The sequence below is a fragment of the Oryctolagus cuniculus genome, chromosome 9 (assembly GCF_964237555.1).
Source record: "Oryctolagus cuniculus chromosome 9, mOryCun1.1, whole genome shotgun sequence".
In the NCBI taxonomy this organism is placed as follows: Eukaryota; Metazoa; Chordata; class Mammalia; order Lagomorpha; family Leporidae; genus Oryctolagus; species Oryctolagus cuniculus.
Window position 1 is genome coordinate 82,196,222 of NC_091440.1, and position 21,699 is coordinate 82,217,920.

At 42.2% G+C, this 21,699-nt stretch overlaps 1 protein-coding gene across 7 annotated transcripts in view; it reads right to left on the minus strand.

The window, feature by feature from the left end:
• The window catches only part of FRY (FRY microtubule binding protein), a 492,126-nt gene that overhangs the window by 186,793 nt on the left and 283,634 nt on the right, over window positions 1-21,699 (minus strand). For all 7 annotated transcript variants that reach the window (XM_008273531.4, XM_070049049.1, XM_070049050.1 and 4 more), the window contains 2 exons: window positions 17,708-17,761; window positions 2,254-2,393 (listed from right to left, as the gene is read on the minus strand). In XM_008273531.4, the coding sequence (XP_008271753.3) occupies window positions 2,254-2,393; window positions 17,708-17,761 (194 nt within the window). The remainder of the gene's footprint in view (window positions 1-2,253; window positions 2,394-17,707; window positions 17,762-21,699) is intronic.

Consider the following 21,699-nt stretch of genomic DNA (forward strand, 5'->3'; position numbering starts at 1 on the left):
TGCATCCCCAATGTTTATAACAGTGCTCTCTTGCTCACTCATTTTCAGTGTTCATAAGTATCTAAAATGCTACTGAGTAAAATTTTACTGTCCTGATACTGTATTCGATTTCAGTAATTTCAGCAATTACTCTGATCTACCAGTAATACTCAGTAACACAATTAAAAAGCATTTTCAATCCATAAAATACTCAATTCATGAAAAAAATTCTAGTTTAGTAACCACCTGCTGACAAGAGAAGAGGAACAAAACTGAAACTCATTGCACTCCCCACCCCCAGATAAGTTCTAAGATAGCCAACATGTACGATGGGGATTTTTAAGATGGTTATTTTTCCAAGAATGAGCCATTTTCAGGCAAAGAAGTGAAATTCCATCTTTAGCACCTGATAAATAACAGAATATTTATGAGGAGAGACCACTAATAGGTGCAGAGTTTCTCTTAGAATGATGAAAATGTTCTGGAAGTAGACGGTGGTGATGGTTGTGCAATCCTGCAAATAAATTGCAAACACTGACCACAGACTTTAAAACCGTCAATTTGATGCTATGTGAACTATCTCAATAAAAATCTCCTTACTGAACCATTTTTCAGTTGAAGAAGAACTATTAATCTCTCCCCAAAACAAAATGATAAACAAATGATTGCACTGCTGCATAAACTGGAGTATATTATAAAATTAAATTATAAATTTGGATGAAATTTTATAAAATTGTCCATCTTTGGTGTCAAAAGAACTCTATAATTCTTAAAGTATTAGGACTATCAAGAAAAATGAGAGCTAAATCATAAGAATTAGTTAACACCTGATTTTCTGAGTGATTGATTTTAATTTGCTTTCTTTAAAATTATTGGAAATGCATAATCAATTCATGTAGGGAAGTCTAACAACTGCTTTTAAAATACTCTTGTTTTCAAAGATAAGTGTATCCAGCATTCTTGTGCTCACTGTATTGCTGTCCTAGATTGATTTAAAATATTCTAGGGTGCTTCAATAAGTTCATGGGTGGGAGGGAGGGTAGAATATAAAGTATCCCTATATTGCTGAATCTGTATATAGGAAATACATGAAATTTGTATTCCTTAAAGTTTTTGTTAAAAAGATCATTTGATCAGGGCTGGTGCTGCAGTGTAGCAGGTAAAGCCACCACCTGTGGTGCTGGCATCCCATATGGGCACTGGTTCAAGTCCTGGCTGCTCCACTTCTGATCCAGCTCCCTGCTAATGCTGCTGGGAAAGCAGCAGAAAATGCCTCAAGTACTTGGGCCTCTGAATCCCCGTGGGAAACCCAGCAGAACTTCCTGGTTCCTGGCTTCAGAGCAGCCCAGCTCTGGCTATTGCAGCCATTTGGGGAGTGACCAGAGGATAGGATATCCCTGTCTGACTCTGTAAAACTGCCTTTCAAATAAATCAATTTTTTTTGAAAAAAAAAAATAAAAGATAAGTTTACTTTGATGCAAAAAACTTTAAAACCCATGACTAGGAGGGGTCTTCAAAAGAGTTCATGAAAAATGCATGTTATGAGAAAGTTCTATATATTTACCTAAAATCTAAGAGGAAGTACATTAATCTGAATGTATGAGAATCTTAGCTCTATGCTTGCTCTATGCTTGCTCATGTAGTGGCAAGTTCCACTTTTGAAACCCAGAAGAGAAGGGGCCCACAGAATAAGCCGAATGCTCAGGTGGAAGGAGAAGTCAGCTGTGGGGTAACCAAACTTCCCTGTTTTGTTCCCACACAGGCTTAGGCACACAGAGGCGGTGAGCCGGCCACAGTCACATGGCTAAGCAGCAGTGTCAGGATTCCCCACAACGTGCAGCCCAGCACCCTGCAAGCTACAGCACACTGGGCATTCCAGGTTACTGCAATAAGGTCTAAAATATCCCCGCATACCATGCGAGGCCCTGCAGCCACCCTTCTGCCTTTTCACACAGAGGGCAGAGGAAAGCAGTAGGCAAAATGTGACATGGGTCTCTTTATCCCCTGTCCCCACCAATGTCAAGATAATAGCTTGTGTGAATTTTCAGCCATGGCATCTGGTAGCGGCTGGGTGCTCCAAATGTGTTACTTGCTGTAGACAGTGGGGGGGTGGGGAGGGGAGGGTGCAGCACCTGTTACGTGTCCTACCTTAGGGTCAGGAGTACCTAAGATGCCTCATAACTCCCATAACTCCCATTTTTGTTTATAGTTCTCAAAAAAAAAAAAGAAAAGAAAAGAGAAGAAGCCATAATTCTTACATAGAAAGAAAGGTACCTTTTAGATTTATTGCTTGTTCTTGGTCTGTATTCATGTGATTCATCCTCAATGCCATTCTGCCTTTTATACCAGTCAAATAACGTCCGTAGAATGGAAGGCAGGCAGTACTCGGCCAGGGAGCTCATGGAGCTGATGACCTACAGGGAGAGATGCAGGTGATGAAAAGGTTGGGGTGGCAGTGCCAATGACTGAGAAATACGTATGCCAGAGCTCTAAGCAATATTCACTACAACATGTTCTTATTTATCATAGTCCTTGCTTTCATAACCTTTGTTAGTATATTCCTAAGAGCCCGTGTCTCTCAATGTTGACAGATGTTCCTAATTATAAAAATGAGGTGAAACACATCTGGAAGATAGTTTGGAAATGCACCTTAAGAACCTAATAAAATCATTCCCAAGAAAGTCACTATTAAGACTCATCTCGGGTACATAACTAGAGAGGAGCAAGAACATTCATGAATGTGAGCATTACTCACGATAGCAAATAAATAAATATATATACAACCTAAATGCCCAATTAAATGTAAATGCCTGAATATGATGTGGAAGCATGGGTAGGCTCTTGATTAAAATATTAAAAATCACATTTCAAAAATATTTCATGGGCATAGGTGTTTAGCCTAGTGGCTAAAATGCCCATGTCCCACACAGGAGTACTTGATTTGTTCCCTGGCCCCAGCTCCTGATTCCAGCTCCCTGCTAATGCAGACCCTAGAAGGCAGCAGTGATGACTCTCCAGTAATTTGGTTCCTGCCACTCATATGGGAGATTGGCTTGAGTGCCTGGTTTCAGCCTGGCCCACTCATTGTCATTTAGGGAATGAAACAGCAGATGGGAGTGCTGTGTCTCTGTATCTGTCCATCTACCTCTCAACTGAAAACAATTATGATGCTAAAATTTTCAGAATATGTTAAGTGAATAAAGAATATTTAATTGGTCTGATCTCAATTTGGTGTAGACACTATGTAAATGTGTAGAAATGGAAAATATGACTTCCAATTTTTTTGAAACATGAGGTTACTTTAAAAAGAATGAGGGGGAAATGGAATTAAAAAGATAGCTTTTTGATATTAAAAATATTTTAGATCCATGAATAGTTTTTCACAAAATGAATTTTCCATGAACTTTTTCGAATCCTACATATACATAGATTTAAAACATTTTTGGCATCAAAATAAACTCATCTTTTAATTCCACTTTCTATCAACATGTAAAAAATTAAATTTTATTTGAGAGGCAGAGGTGGGGTGGGGGCAGAAAATGCTCCCGCCCGCTGGTTTATATTCCAAATGTCTGCAACACTGAAGGCTGAGCCAAGTTGGAGCCTGGACCTAAAACCTCAATTCCACGTAAGTGGCAGGGACCCAACTGTCTCCCAGGTGTGCATTTGCAGGAAGCTGGATAGACAGTGGAGTAGCTAGGACTTGAATCAGGCACTGGATCTAGAAGCTGGAGTCAGATACAGAACTCAGGCAAGCACATTTAGGATATGGGCAGCTAAACACCTGCCCCGATTTCCTATGAACTTGAAGTCCCCACATGCACCAACGTATAGAGTGCAGACTGAAACCAGGGGCTTCAGGAGAGGCTAAGTGGGAGCTGGAAATGAAGGAAGGATTTACCTGGAACTTTTCTAGAAAGAGAAGCCAAGATATGCAATCAAACAAGATGATGATTTGTGGATGAGTGGAAAAGAAAATGCGGTTCACATATATGATGGGCTATTACTCAGCTATAAAAAGAATGAGATCTTGACATTTGAAAGAACATAGATGGAACTGTAGATCATGTTAAGTGAAAAAAGGCAGACACAGAAAGACAAACACCACATGTTTTCTCTCATATGTGGAAGGAAGGAGAGTGCATCTGATCTAAAAATAGTGATTATGAGAGGCTAGGAAGGGTGGAGTGTGGAGGGTAGAAAGGTTGGAAACAGTAACAAAACACAGTGGGATAGAAGTAATAGGTCCTACTGTTCACAGCACAGGTGGGGACAATAGTTCACTGCAGTATGTTTTGCATAAAGAAAGGGAATATAGGAGCTGGTAGGATCCAAACACAAAGGAACAAAAAGGGGGCCACCTTTGTGGCACAGCTGGTTAAGTCACTACCTGTGATGCCAGCATCCCATATGGGCTCGGGTTCGAGTCCCTCATGCTCCACTTCTGATCCATCTCCCTGCTAATGGCCTGGGAAAAGCAGCAGAGGATGGTCCCTGCACTCACGCAGGAGACCAGGATGAAACTCTTGGCTCCTGGCTTTGACCTGGCCCAGTCCTGGCCATTGTGACCATCTGGGGAAGTGAACCAGCAGACAGAAGATCTCTGTCTCTCCCTTTCTCTCTGCAACTCTTTCAAATAAATAAAAAAATCTTAAAAAGAAAGGAAATGGAAAAGCTAACTGCCTGATTTGAACAACTGCTGTATTCATTCTGAAATACTATGTTCCATAACAATGTATAAGTAGTATATATTAACCAAGAATTTTTTAAAATTAAGAAAATTGAGATAAGGCTCCAGAAAGAAAGCATGCAAGGATCTAAGGCAGGAAATGGTAACGATGGCATAAAATTGCTCATTGACGATTATGACAATTCACGTGACAGAGGTGACAGAGCTTTGGTAAGCCAGGGTAGAGGAATATATTGTTACAAAGATTCTCCCCTAGAACATGGGAAGCCCCTACAGAGCTCTGGGGAGGGAAATAAGCCCATAAAAATGGTCTTTGGGAGGTTTACTCCAGCAGAGATGTGTGGGAGAACACACAGGCTTGTGCTTGAATTGAATGAGATTCCTGCCACAGTGCCAGGTGTCATGATGATCTCGGCTGGAGCTGGGCAAGTGGCACAAGAAATGGAAATTTTTGGTTACCGTCAAACACTTCTGCAGTTAGCAGGCCAGGCTTAGCCTCCTTTTATAAAACAGGAAACTTCTGTGAAGGGAGGTAACGTGCTTCCAGTCAATAGGATTTTCCACTGTCACCTTTCAAAGAAGCTCTCAGACTGAATCAGACAATTAGGGCTTTCTTCCTCCCATTCTATCTCGTGACAGCCTTATTTCTTGCTGTCTCTCCTATGACAACAGCTCCGAGTGTCCACACAAAATTGTACATTATCCTTAGTAATGGGTAAACCGAAGTTAAAAGAAATCGGCTATTACATTCAATCTGCTCTATGAACCTATCACTCTTCGCTTTTTTAAAAACTGAAAACAATCATCCCTGTGCTCTCTCCTCCACCCCAGTAATATCCACCGCCATAACATTTTCCGGTTGTGGTTGCGGATTTAACAGCAGTAATTTCTTAGAAAACTCAAAGTGTGTCAAGGGAGTAATTTACTAGCTCTCTCTAAATTTATACCAGCACAAGAATGGATATTTCCTCAGTCGCCACTATTGAAAACATTTTGAACCAGAAAATGAAAAGGTTTCTTTCAAAGGGGAAAGAGGGATTAGAATTCGGAGTCTCCATGTAGGGGTTATCTACAGGTATGGGTTACTACGTATATACTAAGACCCCAAAGCATCTACTATTATAACTCAATAATTTAAATCAGCCTAAGGAGATGTGACAACTTAGTGTAAAGGAGAGTCCTAGATGGTATCCTGGAGTAGGATAAAAGGGATGAGGGAAAAGCAAATGACGCGCACATGGAGCGTGGAGTTGATTACACGCTGATGTTGGTTTCTCAGCTGAAACAGATGGACCATCTAACGTAAAATGTTAATCAAGGAAACTGGCAATCGCCTGTGTCATCACAATTACTCCGTAAATCCAAAATTATTTTAAAGTAAAAGGTTAGTTAAAGAATATTTGGATAGGAGATTTACAAGCTCCATTAGTTGCTACAGACCCATAAAGGAGATAGAAACTTAGACAAGACTGCTATACACACAGCACTCAGCCACTTTACTTAGCTGTAACCCACGTTCTCCATGGAGAAAGTCCACGGTATCCTCCACATCTCAGCTATGAAAATTTAAAAAATTATTTTCTTCCACCCATCAAAAAGTCATCCTCAAGCCATTTTTGGTATTAGATCCATTGGGCATCCTTGGCCTGGCAAGCACACTGAGACCGGCTTGGAAGGCATGGGAGGTCAGCACAGGGTGGATGTGTGTGTTTTTTCCATCTTTCTGGTACTGCCCTTTGGAGCCTGGGCTTTCAGGAAGGAAGGGTGGAATCTGCGAAGACCTGGCCCTCAAAGCTCAGGAAGGGAGGAAGGTCTAGTGGCTTCTTGGTTACTCAAGTCCTTCATTTATGGGAAGCAGAGCCAATGGCAAGATGAATTCTAGCTCTGTGCTGCTGCTGGAAGGGGGCAGGGCCACCACAAAGATGTTCTTGTTGCATTTCAATGATCATATTCTTCCACCACCCATGAGCTAGGTACTGGGCAGCATGAAGAGACGAAGTGCTGGGCTTCACCGAGCGACTTCATGCTGGTGTTTTCTTTTCGGGGAGACAGAGGCGAATACTAAACATACTCTGCAAATGTCTTACTGTTTATTTTAGCTTTTTATGTATAAATGGCTAAGAGACTGTCCATTATGCTGGAGTGAAGACATGAGTTTTCATCTGAATTTTATTACACTTGGTAAATGCAAGGAAGAAAAGTTTATACATAAATATTTGAATAATTTCTCAGTGGAGTCATTCTATATTTCTCAGTAATAAGGCTGACTTGTCAAGAGTGGTGAATTTAATGAATAATTCTAAAATAATTCTACTGATGCTTTAATTTTTCAAAGTCAGGGGGTCAAGGAACCTTGTGGGTCAGGTTTCTCATTGTGTCATACCACAGAATGTTCATATAAGGAACTAATTTCCAATTTATTTTTGCTCACTCACATGTCACACTATTGCTAGACTACTGCATTCCTGAGTGACAGACACCGATTTAGTAATTACTAAAACAAAAACAAAAAACTAAATGTTAAATATATTTTCCCACAAACTAACAAAAGATCTTCATTGTTTGATTTTAACAACCTGGTTGGTATTGTTCACTGTCCCACTGATCAAGAAATACTGAATAAAACATTCAACACACGTAAGTCCAATGCCAGGTTGTTTTCACTCTCAGTTGTCTTTTTTCACTTATATATTGTTAAGTAGATTTCCACTGACCTGCAACGTTAGAATCAAACATTAAAATTTAACCTGCTTCCTTTTCAAGAAAATCACTACCACCCAAGATGGTAAAAAGCTATTTTAGATCTATTATAGACGTATGGGTCTTTTTTCCAGGTGTTTCCTGTTACTAGATGGCATTTTAAATACAGTAAGAAAACTGAGGTGTGCATACACGAATTGAAACATTATGCAGCACCCCCTAAACATGTATAATATTTATGAATCAGTTAAAAATAAAAAAAAGACAGGGAGAAATATTTGTAGTATGAAAAAAGAGAAAATCGAAATAAGTGCTCAATAAAGAAATGAGTATATAAAATACTAGAAATACATCTAGAAGAAAACCCCAAGAGAAGCTACTTAGAATGTTCAAGCAAAGTACTAAATGTAGATGATGCCAGTGAAGCACAGTCATTGAATCTCAAATAGCTGTAACTGCAACTAACGTTCTCAGACCCCAACATGTGCCTCACCTGCCAACACACTTTTTCAGGGACAGTCAGGTAGTTTCAGGTTGTAGCTCCGCCCCTTCTCATTTGTCTGAGCCTGGCAGGCCCCCATTTCTCCAAAGCCCTGTGTTCTCAGCTATCCTGGGATTGAGAATACTGCCCTCTCCGGGTTTTTCTGACAAAATGAGGTGCTATCAAATGTGGGGCACATCACAGACCTTCAGAAGGCCTGCTTCCTTCTTCCATTTCTAAATACTGAAATTGACGCATAAATAATAATGTGATGAAATCAGAGGCTGAGTGAATTACAGAATGGCTGACAGGAGTTGATGACTGAATTCTACTCAGTTGAGCTGGATAAATGTTACTTTCTAGGTATATTTTGGGTGGTTAAAACACACACACACACACACAAAACCACCTCACATATTCCTCATCTAAGCACAAGCTATGGGGGCTTTCACTGGAACCTTTGCAGCCGAGTTTGGGTTGCCCTGCTTTTGTGACCCCTGCAGTTGGAAACACAGTGAATGTTGCAGGAAGCCTACCAAATTCTCTCCATGGAGGTTGCTGTGTGCTGTGTGCCCCACCTGAGGCCCATAAGGGAAATGTAGGGAACACCTGGCTCCCCAGTTTGCTGCAGGCAACAGCTAATTCCAAGGCTAATGGAAAAAGGCACTTAGCATAGTAACTTAGTGCCTATTCTGGAATCAGACTCAATCGATTGAATAAAACCAATTGCTGTAATGTATCTGACTCATCCACATGTCAGATTCTCAGGAAGCTCACCGCACTGGAAAAATGTGTTAATTTTATATGGGAAATATGGACATAATGATTGGCAGGAAGGTACAGCATTAAACTCCTATATTTGATTCAATACAGAGGTTTCCTGGTTTGCCATAGGGTTAGTTCCCAATAAACTCATTGTAAGTAGAAGATATTGAAAGATGAAAATGGATTGCCTACACCTAACCTATTGTACGTCATAGCCTAGCGCTCGGCAGGCTGTGCAGTGTTGGTTGTGTCCTCTTGTAATTGTAGGGCTGATTGGGAGCAGCAGCTGCTACCACTCCCCAGCATCACAAAGGAGAATCAGACCACGCAGCCCTAGCCCTGGGGAAAAGAACAAATTCAAAGTTTCAACTTGGAGTCTACTGAAGGTATATTGTTTTCTCACCATTGTAAAGCTAGAAAATCCTAAGTAAAACCATTGTCAGTCAGGGGCCATCCATGGAAGATGGTTCCTTAAGACATACACTGCCTTCCTATGTCTGCTAGCTTGGCTCATCCAAGTCCCAGTTATCTGTCCAACGCATTGTAGTTCTTCCTCTTCCTGCCTCACGGCCAACTGTCCTTGATCCTTGAATTCTGACTTCTTTTCTTGACACACTATGGACACTTTTATCTGAAAGATCATCAGGGACAAACCCAAGGGCCAATCAGTGTTTTTTTTTTTTTTCTTGGTCATTTCCCTTGAAGTCTGCAAGCAAACGGCATGAGTTAGCAGGTTCCTCATGATAGGTTTTCCTGCCCAGGATCCTACAGTGCACCTGTCTTAGCCTCCTGTGCATACTTTGATCTTCTGTGCATAGCACAGCTAAAAAATAAAAAAAATTTTAAAAAGTGCACCTGTGATAACAAGGCTCTGAATTGTAATCCCAACTGTTCTGGCACAAGCTCCTTTGGGGATTAATCATATTTTACTTTGCAAAGAGAAAATAATCTCCATTCACTAGATGAGAATCTTTTAAGACACAAAGTTGGAGAAATACTTCAAACATGAAAATATCATACAGTGTAACAATTGTTTTACAGCTTGAAGAGCCCTAATATGAAAATTTCAGATCCAAAATCTGAATCTCATTGAGATCACATGATACCAGTAGAAAATTCTATTCCATTAAACTTGTTTTATGCACAAAATTACTAAAAATTGTATAAGACGTCCCATCCAAGATGTCTCATTATGTACATGTAAAAATTCCAAAACCGTAAAAAACCTAAAGTCCAAAACACTTCTGATCTCAAGCATTTCAGATAAAGGATTCTTAATGTATATTTAACTCTCTATAATCCTCATTAGATACTACAGAAGCCAAGGTCTGAAAACCAAAGGCACAGAAAACATGCCTGTAGCATGCCTGTGAAAGGTTCAGTTACTACTTCACTCAACAGCCCGACTCTTCCACTGAGCGTGCCGACATGCCCCTCACTAGGGAAGCATTACAAACTCCAGCCCTTAAGGGATACTGTGAAGTGCTGCTTTCCATTTTGAGAACAGGTTAACTTGCTGTTTGCACAGCATTTAATCGCCACCTACCCAAGTCCACAGTCATCAGAGGGAGGCAGCTGCTTCATTGGGAAATCTGTAATACAATGCCTCGAAATTACTGGAAGGAAATGATGGGTACCCCCTGCCTTTCATTCATAGCTTGTGCTCCACAGACCACAGAAAGGGAGCTCCCCCCTTGTCCTGGTGCCATGACTGTGCTCTGGCAGCTGCTCTTCAAACGTGTCAAGCTATTTAACAGTCAGCTATCCACAGCAGAACTGCATTCCACATCTCAGTGAGTACAGAAGGTTTTCTCAGAGCTGGCTTCCCATGAGCTTCTAAGCACCAACCCCAGTCCCTTCTCCAGGGGCGCCAGCATCTTCTTAGGGTTCTCCCACATTTCTGGCCACTCTTCTGTGCATCCCACTTCCTGATCCTGAAGTCTAAGTTTCCCAGTGATATTCTTCATTCATTTGCTCCACTCTCTCCCTCCACTCTGTTGAGTGACCACATAAATGGATGAGCCCCAGCTGCTTTTCCATAGATATTCCAGCCAAATTCAGAACGTGTAAAACTGATTTAGAGCCCTCCCTTGCTTGCCTCCCCTGCAGGCCCAGCATTCCTCTACTAGCTGAGCTCTCAGCCCCTATAGAATTAGTCCAGACTGCGAGGCCGGCTCCCAAACAGCGCAGTGGACCTAGCTCACCTCACCCGCAGCTGTTCCCTGCACTCTGCTCTTCTTCACTTTCAACTTCTGCTGTATCCACCAGGAGTCCTCCTGTCTAGCACAGCCTGGACCATCATGTTCATGTGGATAATAGGTATCTTCTATTATCTGAGCTCCCATCTGCCAATTCATTTCCTAAATGCCCACAATGGCATTTGTGTGGAGATGAAGGCAGGGGAGGAGACAGGAACTCAATCCAGGTCTCCCACATGGGTGGCAGGAACCCAATTACTTGAGCTACCACTGCTGCCTCCCAGGGTGGACATTAGCAGGAAGCAGGAGTCAAGAGCCAGGGCTGAGAATGGAACCAACAGGCTTCCGTGTAGGCTGCAGGCATACTAACTACGTGGCCAAATGTCGGCTCCCAACAAGTATCTTTTATTTTTATTTAATTTTCAATTACTTTATTTGAAAGGCAATATTAGAGTGAGGCAGCAAGAGCCATCTTCCATCTGCTAGTTCAATCTCTGAGCGCCCATAACAGCCAAGGTGGGGTCAAGTTGAAGCCAGAAGCCTGGAACTCCAGCAGGGAATTCCCAAGTGGGTGGCAAAAGTCTCTGTGTGAGCAGTATTTGGTGCCTCCCAGGGGCCATTAGCAGGAAGCTGGATCAGAAGCAGAGCTGGGATTTAAAGCAGGCACATCAATATGGGATGTGCTGGGCCACAAGGCCTGCCCCTAGGTATATTTTAAATGTGACTGATCCTCTGCCTCCTGTGACAAATGCTTGTCCATCTTCCTAGTATTAACTGAGTAACTTTTCTAATGTCCAAGATCACAGACAACATACCTCTACACTACCATTTACAATGCAGTGCTGTGCAGCCATCTCTCTTCCTTCCATAGAGTCTTCCTTATATAGATTCTGAGTCTGCGAGGGCATTCTCTCAAAGCCTGTGAGTTGTTTTAAAACTGGGGAAATGGTAGAAAACTGATAGCCATGTGAAATACAAGGGGCCTTCTAAAAATTCACGGATAATATATATCGTGAAAAGTCCCTATCTGGATTTCAAAATGCTTTGCACCCAAGTAGTTCCATTTTCATGATTTTTTTTGAAGTGCCCCCATAATTCTCGTCTGCGGGCATGGGAGAACTAGTCTACAGAAGTCCACCTGACTTCCTCGCCCCACGTGGAGAAGCCAGTTTTGCTGGCTTCATTTCAGTCTTCCCCATTTGTAAATGTGTCTGGTTCTGGGGTTTCCTTCTGAACAGGTTGCAGCATCCTTCATTAATAATGAAGGCAAGAGGCCGGCGCCGCGGCTCACTAGGCTAATCCTCCGCCTAGCGGCACCGGCACACCGGGTTCTAGTCCCGGTCGGGGCGCCGGATTCTGTTCCGGTTGCCCCTCTTCCAGGCCAGCCCTCTGCTGTGGCCAGGGAGTGCAGTGGAGGATGGCCCAGGTGCTTGGGCCCTGCACCCCATGGGAGACCAGGAAAAGCACCTGGCTCCTGGCTCCTGCCATCGGATCAGCGCTGTGCGCCGGCCGCAGCGCGCCGGCCGCGGCGGCCATTGGAGGGTGAACCAACGGCAAAGGAAGACCTTTCTCTCTGTCTCTCTCTCTCACTGTCCACTCTGCCTGTCAAAAAAAAAAAAAAAAAAAAAGAAGGCAAGAAAAAAATCTTTAACGTGTTCATTCTATATTTGAACCAGAGTCATGATTCTGCTTGTTTTTGAACATTATCCTTTAACAATATGCTACGTGCCCTGTGCCCACAACTAAACTGATCCAGTTATCACTCCCTAAAGATAACTTATGCCATATTCTGTGCAGGGCCTTTGCCTAAAATGCTCCTTTATTCTGGAGTTTCCCATCTTCCTCTCCAGCAATACCCAGCAAAAAAATACCATTGATTCTGTTGTCCGGTGCCCCTGGTAAACTACGCTCGCTCCAGAAAGCTTCTGCTGGGCATCTGGCCCTCCAGGCCTCTCTCCTGGAGTCTCACGATGTCTGCCATCTGCCCCACCACATGGCATTTCTTTCCCATGCTGCACTCAGAGCTCCTGGTGCACTGCCTTCCCATCCTCTGCTCTGCAGCCCCCGGAATGTGCACCTCATCCCTGGGGACCTGGGGTCTCCCGTGACCACAGTCTCACATCCTCTCTATTCCCCACTCTGATTTGTGTTCATGTGCATAGACACACCCAACGACCAAATGTCTACTCAAGTAAAGAACTTGATTACCAAGGTAACTGTTCACAGACCTTTCTCACTAAAACCTGACAGTGAAATCAGCTGTTTAAAGTAATCGAGTGGCAGCATACAGCTCCAAAATGCTGTTGGAAATGTCTTCCGTCTTGTTTGTTCTCATTATTGGGTACTGCTTTCCCACTAGTAGGAACTGGAATCTACAGCCCAAACGGCTCTGAACTTCCACTGCCAGCTCACTGAAGGCCGCCCTGACTCCCCAGGGCAGGGCAAAGCTTGCTGTCCTAGGGCTCACAGCACACTTCCAGTGTTAGCTGACTCACCAGCCCGAGGTTATCAACGATCTAATTACATGTTTCCTAGTCATCTTTCCTACTAGACTGGTGGCCTCCCCAGGGCAGACACCATGTTTTCTTCAACTGGCATCATGCTTGGTACACAACAGGTGCTCTGGAAAAATCGGTCAAAATCATGTTCATGGTATTTGTGTCCTGGGAATGAGAACATGAATTTCTAGCTTTCCAACATGTAAAGCAGTCCCTAGTATGATTCTCCCCACTAATACAGAGTGCACATGATGAATCTTGGTTAGACATCTTGTCATTTATGAAACAGTGAAGGCTTTTCCCACCCAGGGTTATTCTATATAGTATCAGATTATAATTAAGCTAAACTGAGAGATATTAAACCAACAGCTAATTAACAGTAAAAAATAAGCATAAAAGACAACTGATGATTTAGCCTCTAAATATATACATATACCGGAATTCAAACTGGAAAAATTGGCACATTTGAGAATTCCACAGTAGCAAAGGGATACAGAACTACACACTGTTTTAGTTTGGGCATTTTGGCAAAGCATCTAGCATTATAGGTAGTTGCTACCAACGCCCACTCTTCCCTTCTTTCTTTGCTATAAAATACCCCATTTTTAGATGGACATATTGTTCCCCAAAGTAGAATTCCCCAATGTTTCTTACAGCTAGAAGTGGCCATGGGGTTAAACTCTGTCCAACTGGAAATGCACTGAAATGTTGGAGAGTTCTATTTTGCTTTGTATCTTAAACTTCTGTTTCCTTTTTTTTTTTTTTAAACTTTTCTTTCTATAATTCTTTTTCCATCTCTCCTTCCTGCAGTCTGGAATACAGATGCAATGGCTAAGCTCAAGCAACCATTCTGGTTCTTGGGAATGAAAGCCACACCGAAGCAAAACAATTATACAAATGCTGGACTAACTTCCTCTATGCTTTTTGAACATGACAGAAATAAATGTCTATCTCATTCCAGCCAGTGTGGTCATTTTCAGCCAAACCTAATCATAACTGATATGGCATATTAGGTGCTTTACCTGTTGAAATCTGCTCTGAATTCTCATCGATCTAGTTTTTAGAAACAAACAGGTCATAAAGTAAAAAAAAGCCATAAATAATCACACATACGGCTTCCAGTCTTGGCTCCCCTAGCTTTTAGTCATATAATGTTGGGCAGCTTCTGAGACTTGCTTCCATTCAATGTAATACGGAGATAATGATGATATTCTCTCCTTGGAGTTATTGGAAGAACTGAGTCATGTCAGGTGAGATAATACATGAGAAGGGGTTTGGAAAATCATAAAAGCATTACATACTTTTTTTTTGGCTTTTATTTCTAGCAAGAGAAAAGTGATTCAGGGTTGGGTAAGTGGAGGAATGAATCGGGCCATGCAGATAAAGCGGTAAAGGAAAGCCTACTGAATCTCTACCCTATCATCCCTGCCAGCAGCATTTAAAAGAAATTGATACATGTAGCCTCCACACAGGATGCGGCTGTATGCAGTTGAAAGGATGCACTTAGAACAGTGCCTGCTCCTGTGAGTACAGCAGTGGAGTCCACACCAAGGTGGCTTCTCCGGCGTGCTCTTCTCCCTTGGACAGACTCTGTGGCATTCCAAATTAAAATCTTACTGTTTGGAATCAGAACCAAGGAAATCCCCAAATTTGACTAATGACAAGAGACTAACAGAACCATTTGTTGGTTGCAACAGTGGATGGGCTCGGCCACGGTTTGTTTGGTGCTGTTGTCACACATGGGCCGAGATTGGATAATGTGCAAAGAACATCAATTTATATCTCAGTTTTGGAGGCTGGGACGTCGAACCTTGAGCTGACTCAGGTTCAATGTCTACTGAAGGCCTGTTTCCATCCCCATGACGATCTGTCCTCACAAGGCAGGGAGTAAAAAGGGACGCACCTGCTCTGTTAAGCCCTTTTATAAGAGTACCGAGCAATCCCCACGGCCTAATTGCCTCTTAAAGGCCCCATCTCTTAATACCATCACATGAGCAACACCTGCGTTTTGAAGACGCTGCATGCGAATCACAGCAGGCGCTTTTAACAGTTGCTATGCTGACTTCATTTTCACTGACTCTACAGGCGAAGGAGCTTCAAGCTTTCTGATGGCCTGGGGCTCAGGCCTTCTCTCACGGTCCTTTTGTGCCTTTGTGATTTAATAACCAGCGGGCAATCCGATGTGTCTTGTTTGAAAGTTCTCAGTGACCATCTTACTACTGATCCATTGCTAAGGTGTTTTTAACCTGTACAACACGGTAGTGCTCCTCAAGCTTCCTGGTGTATTTCAGGTCACCTGTGGGTCTTGTTAAGATGCAGATTCTGCGGTTCTGGGGCATCACAGAGATCCTGAATCCTACCAAGCCCCCAGCTGATGCTGATAACGCAGGTCTATGGACAACATTGTGAGCTGCAAAGTTAAGGGCAATCTAGCTGATTAGGAATCCAAGTTGGGATTTAGACCCAGGTATGTCTAATTCCAAAGTCTATTTCTCATTGAATTACAGAATTTGAAAGCTGAATAATAAATCTGAAATTGTGTTTAAGCCCAATTATTTGGGATAACTGTTAACTGTTAAATTACAATTTAGAACTATTATCCCAGAGAATAAAAAAGAGGTACATTAAACTGGAAAACGATTAAAAAATTTTTTTTTGAGGAAAGGACAGTGATAATAGGATAAAGAGACAATATAAAAGAGTGAAAACATATAGAAGACAGATGATAAATGTTTACATTTTTAAAGAGAGCAGCAAGAGCCACAACTTGCCACATTTCTAAAACAGCGACCCCAGGCATCACGCGCTGATAAAGGTCTCTGACCACTCCAGCACCTGCCAGGTGACCACAGCACCTGTGACTAGAGAAGACAGCGCCATGACCCAGAGGGATGAGGCCCAATCCCCATTTCAGCAGCATTCTAGACAACAGGCAACTCTTCCAGCAAGAGAGAGCAAGCCCAGGGCCCCAGCAGTGTCGGCCGGCTGGCCCTGAGGGGGAACTTGGGAGGTCTCTCTCAGGGAAAAGAGTAAAAACAAACAAGAGGATTTTCACTCTACCCAAGGCTAGACTTGTACAGCAGATATTTCCCCTGGATTCTTCACTGAAGGCAAGTTCAAAGTCCTACAGAGAGTCTACTCTCTGTGTGTTCTCCAACAGACCATAAAAAATCACCATAGAACAGGCCATGGTGCATCCAATAGCATTATTTTGTCACTGACATTGGCACCACCAGAGATTTTCGCAGAACAAACTTTCCTCTTAGTCATCAGCTAGATAGAGTAAGTACATTGCCAACTTCCTCTGATGTCCTGTTGTCCCTCATGCTTAAAAACAGGCCCAAGGGCCAGCGCTGTAGTGTAGTAGGTTAAACCTCTGTCTGTAGTGCAGGTATCCCATATGGGTGCTGGTTCAAGTCCCAGCTGCTCCACTTCTGATCCAGCTCCCTGCTAATGACCTAAGAAAGCAGTGGAAGATGGTCCAAGTGCTTTGACCCCACACCCACGTGGAAGACCTGGAAGAAGCTCCTGGCATCAGATCAGCCTAGCTCTGGCCATTGCCGCCATTTGGGGAGTGAATCAGCAGATGGAAGACCTCTCTCTCTCTCTCTGTCTCTCCTCCCTCTCTCTGCAACTCTGCCTCTCAAATAAATAAATAAATAATTTTGTTTTAAAAAAAAAAGGACCCAAAACCTTCCTCAAGCTTTTCAGCCGGGATCTATCAGGTCTCGATTTCTTGTGTTTACCGTCTATTGTATTAGGTAGTAGATAAATGTCATTTTGTTAGTCCTGACATATTCTCAAGGGAGTTTTGTTGCATTAATTTGTCTTAAATTCTTCTCTTTATGTGTTAGTTTCTCTTTTGGAATCTCCGGTTTTCACTGTTTTGTAATTATGATTGAGGACGTCTCGCAGGATTGTGAGTTCTTGTAGAGCTAAGGCTTATCCTAGGTTTTGTATCTTCGGTGCCTAGCACTGCATCAAGCAAATAGCAGGCATTCAAAAAAGTGTGCATGAGAACATGGATAAGCTCGAATGCAGAAATCTGATCATCACATTGTATTTACTTACAAGAACCGTTAGTTTTTGAGTGGAATTTCCTTTGAGCTTTTTTTTTTTTTCTGTTTCTTTAATCCTGGTGTACAAAGATTTAGAAAGCATTCAGTTCAGGACTTACTCATATATTCCATCACTCTCCAGCTATTTTTAATTCAAATTGATAGGCATTTACTGACTATCTCCTAGAAAATCCAACTCTAAGTGCCAGAGGCCACAGTTCTTAGACCACACACCCCTTTTCTCTTTGAAGACATTCATCAGTACAACCACAGACCTTGTCTTGTGCATTTCAAAATAAATAAAAACCAGTACATAACATGTATAACACATCACATACTTGATCAAATTGGGGGTCTTCTCCACGTTGTAGAGATTTTGTCAAAGGCTTTTCCTAGAAAGAAAAAAAATATATGTTTAAGAATATTTATTACAGTTTCTGAAACATTATAAAAATATCTTTTTTTTTTCATTTATTTTTCCATTTTATGAGATGAGGAGGTACCAGTTTTAAAATTTGCAAGACACTGTCCCTTTGGTGTTCTGACCTTAACATACAGCATCTGCTCAAGTCACTGTGATTCCTGGTGTTATCCTAACACAAATCAGTTGTACAAACACATTAAGGATAGAATGCTCAGGGAAATGCAAATTAAAAATGCAATGAAATACAGCCTCTTCCCTATCAGAAGGACTTACCAAAAAGAAAACAAGAAACAAAAACAAAAGGATGACAAGTGATGGCAAGGATGTGGAGAAAAGGGTACTCTTATATTGTGGGTGGGAATGTAAATTAGTACAACAATTACGGAAGACAGTACGGAGGTTACTCAAGAAAACTAAAAGTAGGACTACATATGATTCAGCAATGTTACTTCCAAAGGAAATGAAATATAGTAAAAAGATTGCTGCATGCCCATGCTCACTGTGGCTTTATTGGCAATAGCCAAGATAAGGAATTGGCAGAATGGTCTAGTTGAGGATGCATGGGTAAGAAAAATGTGACTTATATGCACAATGGAATACTAGTCAGCTTTTTTTAAAAAAGGAAACACTGGCACTTGTGACAGCATGGACAAACTGGAGGATATGATACAAAATGATAAAAGCCAGCCAAAGAGAGATGTATACTATACAATCTCACATGTGGAATTTAAAACCGTTAAACTCATACAAGCAGAGAGTAGACTGGTGGTTACCACGGGCTGGTTGGGGTAAGGGTGACAGATGGGGGAGATATTGGTCAAAGGGTATAGAGATCTCTGGGGCATCGCAGAGAGCCTGAAGTCCTACCAAGCCCCCAGGTGATGCTGATAATGCAGGTCCCTGGACAACACTGTGAGCTGCAAAGCTGTAGGTAATCTAGCTGATTAGGAATCCACGTTGGGATTCAAACCCAGGTGTGTCCAATTCCAAAGTCTATCTCTTGTTGAAATGCAGAATTAGAAAGCTGAATAATAAATCAGAAATTGTATTTAGGCCTAATTATCTGGAATAACTGTTAACTCTGATGTTAACATTGAGAATGACAGAGTTTGGGTTGGTTAAGAGGAATAAGTTTTGGAGATCTATTGGATCGCATGGTGACTGTTGTTAATAGTAACATATTGTGCTGTGGTCTGAATGCGTCTCTGAAATTCACATATTGAAACTGAGCCCCTAAGGTGATGGTTTTAGAAAGTGGAGTCTGTGGGAGATGATCAGATCCCAAGGGCAGAATTCTCCTGGATGGGATTAGTGCCCTTATAGAACAGGCCCTAGGGCGAGCAGGTGAGGGTGCCGTGACAAGGCTCCAGCTCTGAGGCACAGGCCCTCAGTCCACACTGAACGCACTGCTGCCTTGGTGTGGGATGCCCCCGCCTCCAGAACTGTGAGCAATGCATTTCTGTGCTTTAGAAATTACCCAGGTTATAGCAACTTTTTATTATTATTATTATTATTATTATTAATTTGACAAGTAGAGTTACAGGCAGTGAGAGACAGAGAGAAAGGTATTCCTTCCATTGGTTCACTCCCCAAATGGCCGCCATGGCCGGTGCTGTGCCGATCCGAAGCCAGGAGCCAGGTGCTTCCTCCTGGTCTCCCATGCAGGTGCAGGGCCCAAGCACTTGGGCCATCCTCCACTGCCCTCCCGGGCCACAGCAGAGAGCTAGACTGGAAGAGGAGCAACCGGGACTAGAACCCAGCGCCCATATGGGATGCTGGTGCCGCAGGCAGAGGATTAACCAAGTGAGCCATGGCACCGGCCCCATGGCAGCTGTTTATAGAACCCTAAATGGGTTAACACTTACTGCATGCTTGTAAATTGCTAACAAAGGAGATTTTAAATGATTTTATCATACAAAGATAAATGCATGAGTTGACTGCTATGTTTACCAGTTTGATTTACTCTGCAATGTACACATATACTAAAAAATTATGTTGTATCCCATAATGATATATAATTTTTAATTTGTCAATTGAAAAAAAGTGGCTCTGTGTTTTCAAAGGTAACCACATAATAAAAAATAGGGAGTTTATTTGGAAATTTTTAGTATTTATCTTGGGAGTTGACAGATAATAAGAAACATGGAAGAGAACACACTATATAAAATCCTTAGTTTTAGAAAGAGAATAGGATCTATTTATTACATTGGTGTTAAGGGACAAACTTCCAATCACACATTTATTATGCCTAACTGATGAATTTTTGGCATGTGAGTTGACATGCACCCACATTTAACCCTTTGCACAAATAATATGTGTACTGACAAGGGTCTACAGAAATAATTCTCCCTAATTATTACATCTCTGTTTACATTGGGAAGGCTCAACGGACCTTCCAGGAGAACTTTTATAATTACTCATCCTTACTCATATTTTTCATTTGCTGTGAAAGTTAATTCTGACCCAAAATTTGGTTTAGTATTAGAAACTATATAAAAGCTATATATCAAAAAATCACAAGTTTTACTTTAGCCAATGCAGGTGCACTACAAAGAGCCAAGTTACATTTAACTACTCACAGACCCTTTGGCTGCCTTACTTCTCCAAACTCCTCTACTTACAAAGATCATAAAAGGACATTTCAGGAAGTTTGTGGGGAAATGGAATTGAAAGGTTTCTTTTGGTGCAAAAGTTTTTTGAAATCTATGTAATGATTTTTTAAAAATAATATAGCTTTTCTATGAACTTTTTGAAAATTGGTTGTATACCTAAGGCAGATGCAAGCCCCCATGCCCACACTAAAGAGTCTTGAACTTGAAGAAAAGGTGGGCTCATTCTGAGTATCTGAAGCTTCATTAGGAACCTTATGAATTAACTGCTCTGTCTCATTTGTAGAATATACTGCTTAGAAATGTATAGTCATCTAAAATAAAGTGGACCTTTGCTCTTCAAAATATACTATCTAGGGCCGGCGCCGCGGCTCCATAGGCTATCCTCCACCTGCGGTGCCGGCACCCCGGGTTCTAGTCCCAGTCGGGGCACTGGATTCTGTCCTGGTTGCCCCTCTTCCAGGCCAGCTCTCTGCTATGGCCTGGGAGTGCAGTGGAGTAAGTGGGCAAGTACTTGGGCCCTGCACCCGCATGGGAGACCAGGAAAAGTACCTGGCTCCTGACTTTGGATCAGCGCGGTGCGCCGGCTGTAGCAGCCATTGGAGGGTGAACCAATGGCAAAAGGAAGACCTTTCTCCCTGTCTCTCTCACTGTCCACTCTGCCTGTCAAAAAATAATAAAAAAATACATACTATCTAGGCTACACTAGTGGGAGAGTACATAGAAAAAGTAGACGAGAACCAAGAAGAACAATTAAACTAGCAACAGATGCAGTTGATTGTACGAGAAGACAAACTGAGAAATTAAATTGGAAAGCATTTCTTATATACGTCAAGGATACAATAACATCTGAAAGCCTCTGTAAAACCAACTGATTCACAGCTATGGAGATGAAGGAAGTGAAAATGGGTGCTGCCAGGTCCCACCAACAGCCATGGAACAAATGCAGGACGAGCATTGCTACTCCTCGTTTTGCTTCTTCATCACTCTGCAGTGACTTGGGGTTTCACAGAGTGTCAATGCTGCCTGCTGGGTGGAACGCTGGAGAACAGGTGATTCCACCTCCGGGGAGAAGAGACAGGGCGCAAGTGGCAGGCAGTCAAGGGCAGTTACACGTCTGAAGAGTCTTAGCTATCAAAGGGCGTCTGAGTTGAGGATACATGGCAAGCATCCAGTGAATCACTTTCTACTTCTCACTTTGTAGCGGTCTCTCAAAATCTCCAGCGTGCCCACGTGAGTGAGATTTCACTCACCTACAAAGCTCCAAGATATTTCGCAAAACTGGTTTAAACCCATC